The sequence below is a fragment of the Centruroides sculpturatus genome, unplaced genomic scaffold (genome assembly GCF_000671375.1).
Source record: "Centruroides sculpturatus isolate CEXI.00-Female unplaced genomic scaffold, Cexi_2.0 scaffold1176, whole genome shotgun sequence".
Taxonomy (NCBI): domain Eukaryota; kingdom Metazoa; phylum Arthropoda; class Arachnida; order Scorpiones; family Buthidae; genus Centruroides; species Centruroides sculpturatus.
The window spans coordinates 267,495-271,044 of NW_019385335.1; the positions used below are offsets into that span (position 1 = coordinate 267,495).

General features: G+C 26.6%; 1 protein-coding gene across 1 annotated transcript in view; it reads left to right on the forward strand.

The window, feature by feature from the left end:
• Positions 1-3,153, forward strand: part of LOC111637782 (thrombospondin type-1 domain-containing protein 7B-like) — a 47,708-nt gene extending 44,555 nt beyond the window's left edge. Inside the window, exons 26-27 of the mRNA XM_023383353.1 lie at positions 2,282-2,372; positions 2,559-3,153. Of these exons, the coding sequence (XP_023239121.1) occupies positions 2,282-2,372; positions 2,559-2,664 (197 nt within the window). The 3' untranslated portion in view covers positions 2,665-3,153. The remainder of the gene's footprint in view (positions 1-2,281; positions 2,373-2,558) is intronic.
• Positions 3,154-3,550: the final 397 nt, after the last annotated feature.

The window sequence follows — 3,550 nt, forward strand, 5'->3', positions numbered from 1 at the left end:
ATCAATATTTTGAAGTTAACATTAAAAGTTTTTTTTTACAGAAAAAACAAAAATTAAATTTATAACTTTTCAGAGAGAGCTTTCCTGGTATTTTTTAATTGAATTTTTATTTGACTACACACTGAACTGAAAATTAATTTATTTTCATAGCAGTTCTTGTATTAATAATAATTGAAATTTATCTGTTAGCATTATTATTATTATGATATTTACAGACAAAATCAAAAGCACTAATTATTTTTACAGAATTCACTGTCAGAAAATTTATAATAGATATTTATGACAATTCTACCTTTATAATGAAACTCTTACTTTAGAACATCACTATTAAATATAGACAGTTTATAGAAGTTGATTGATCACTTTTTACTTGAATAATATTTTTTGAAACATTTTATTATTCTATCTTTAGACTTGTATATCTTCAAGTTTTTACAAATTTATAAATTAATTTTTTATTATGTATGTTATCAGAAAATAAACTGTAAACAATGTTTATTTTTTGTTAATGCAGACAGAATGTTAAAAAAAAAAAATACAAAGTCTATTAAACTCTAATCTGGTTTTTAGTCATTTCATATAAATATAAATATACAGGCATCTTCCTCTCTAAAAAATCTAAATTAGGAGGTATTGTTTTATCCATGATACGACAAAAGGTTAAAAAGTTTTTTAAATTTAATTTTTTTTAAGGCTTCTTTAGATTAAAACACATAATTAATTGCTTTGCTACAGATTACAGCATGCAGTGGATTAACTGTGTTCTCTAATCTGAAGAAATTTTAAATAAAAAAAAAGACAAAAGTGTTTATTTTAAACTTTAAAATCTTTTTAGTTTTTTCTTGTATCATCAATAAAACTCTCCCCTAAATTCAGTCAGTATAATTGAATCAATAAATTGTTCATTAAATCAATGAACAGTCAAATACAAATTATTTGTTTTAGTGGAAATCCTCTTTTCGTTCTTTATTTTTTCTTATTACTAAACAATTTACTCGAAAAATTTCTATTTTATTTCATTCGCTACATCTTCAAATACAAATTATTTGTTTTGTAGGAAATCCTCTTTTCGTTCTTTATTTTTTCTTATTACTAAACAATTTACTCGAAAAATTTCTATTTTATTTCATTCAATTATTATTTTTGATTTCTATTCTTTTGTTATTATTAAGAATTGAGAATTCATTTATTTTACTTTAGTTCATAAATGAGAATTAAATTCGTGTTTATTTCGTCTTCTTTTTTAGATACGTCTTTTTTTTTTAATTATTTTTCTTTCGAGTTATCTAATACTCTTATTGAGTTCATGATATAATTTAATTTTAAAAATATTAAATAAAAGAGTTTTAAAATTATAAAAACGTTCAGAATAAATTTTATCAAGATTTTCATGAAGTATGCTATCGGGTTTAATCAAGGATGTAATTTATCTTCTACTTTATGTACTTATTACATTTGGAGTAAAGATTACTTTATTTTATTTTCTTAAAATATAACATATAAAAAATATTTACTATATTTAATTAAAAGTAATAAATTTTATAAAACTTCGTACATTAAATTTTTAAAAGAAATTATTTAAAGGCGATCAAAACTATTTCCATTTCTTACGATGGCTAGAAATAAAGTAAAATACTTCGTATATATTCTTTAAAAACGAAAATATCCATGCATATTTTATTAATACATTTTTAATAATATTTATATAACATTTAATTGAAAAGTAGTAAAATAATAATATTCATCGAGAGAAAAATGCCTGTGGTGATATCAATCAATGCCATGAAAATATAGAGTTTTCATCGTGGAATACTTTACTAAGTTTTTGATAGATTAACTTAAATTCATTAATATTTAATAATAAATACGATTAAGTTAATTAAACTATCTTCGAAAATATACCTTACTTAAGATAGTTTACGCTGTCAGGAAAAAAAAACAATAGNTATCTAACAAACGTGTACAGTTACAGAAATGTAGAATAACTTATTCCCTAGAAGCTTATGTTGTAACCCGTTTAAATTAGACGGAAACGATACTCGTATCTATTATATAGAATTGTATATAATGCGCTTTATTCGCGTACTAACTCTTTAATTACACGATTGCTATAATATTAATTAAACGTAGTTAACTTTCTAGACCATTTACTTTAAACAATTCATCGACATGTACGCATTTACTCCGAAACTTAATTAAATTCCAACGCTAGTTCAAATATCTATTTTATCTCTCGTATTGTAAAACTGATATTATTCTCTTTATTTAAATTTCTTCAAAGATGATAACGAAATCAGCCTGTGGATGTACGCCATGATCTGCATCGGATGTGGTTTCGTCATTTTCGTAGCAGTAACTGTGTACCTCATGTGGTAAGTATCGTTTTCAAAGCTTTTCATGTTCATGAGTGTTCGTTGTGATCATATTTTTCCTTGGTTAGCATGCCAGATAGAACATAGCCTTGTGAGTAATTTCCTGTTTCAATTGAAAATGTAACTATCAGTAGAATTTTACGCGGTGATTGACTAACGTCGTCGTATTTTTCTTTTCTTTTCTAGTAAGCAACATTCGTTCCTGAGGGATCGAGAAGATCGCATCCTTCGAATGAAGACTTACGCAGATAGGTGTTGTTCCGATTTTTCGGAGGCCAACACCGTGGCATGAAAATGTCTAGAAACAAGAATGTTTATCGACATAATCCGTCGGAAGACGACTCGAAATTCATTTATCACTTTTGCAGTCGAACGGCTGATGGAATGTGCCTTTTGGCTCTTCGCATAACTCCTTTTGTAAATAGACTATTCCTTCCTAAACTCTAATTATTTTCGCTACGAGTGAAGCCGTAAGAATCTGGATATCGTATCGTAAATTTATATTTTAAATAGTAGACTTTCCATGCGATACTTCAAAACTGTTAGATGTTAAACCTTAATTTGATACGGCATTTTTTGTGTTGGATACATTTCTTACACTCTGTGAAAACATTCTTATCTCTAATCTTTCCGAGTGCTGTAAATTAAACGACGTTTTAAAAGTTATATAAAAATTAGATCGTCTATCTTACAAATTACTTACCACATTGAGTAGATAATGAATATGACGTATATAACAAATGATAAACCAACAAAGATAATTGCAAACATCCAAAATGTAACCTCTTCTGTAAGTATAAAGATTATATAACAAATGGTTTTTACGAGTCATTATATAATTTCAAATTTATTTTGGAACAATTGATTAAACTTAAACCGGACGGAATTTAATTACATAATATCGAAATTTAATTACGCGAGTGCATATCTATGGCGGATGTAGAAGTCACGCAGCACGAGTGAATATCGAAACTGATAAAGGAAGGAAAAAGAAAAAAAAGCGTAACTTATCGATCTATATCTAAGAGCTAGATAAACAGATAAAGGAGAGAAGTCGATAAATCAACAAGTCGATACCGAGAGATTCCTTTCCGAGATTCGGAAAAAATGTCTCTCGCATCCTCTTCCTCCATTAATTCGTGCCAAGTTGGAAAACATCATTAACCTTCTTTAGCGTT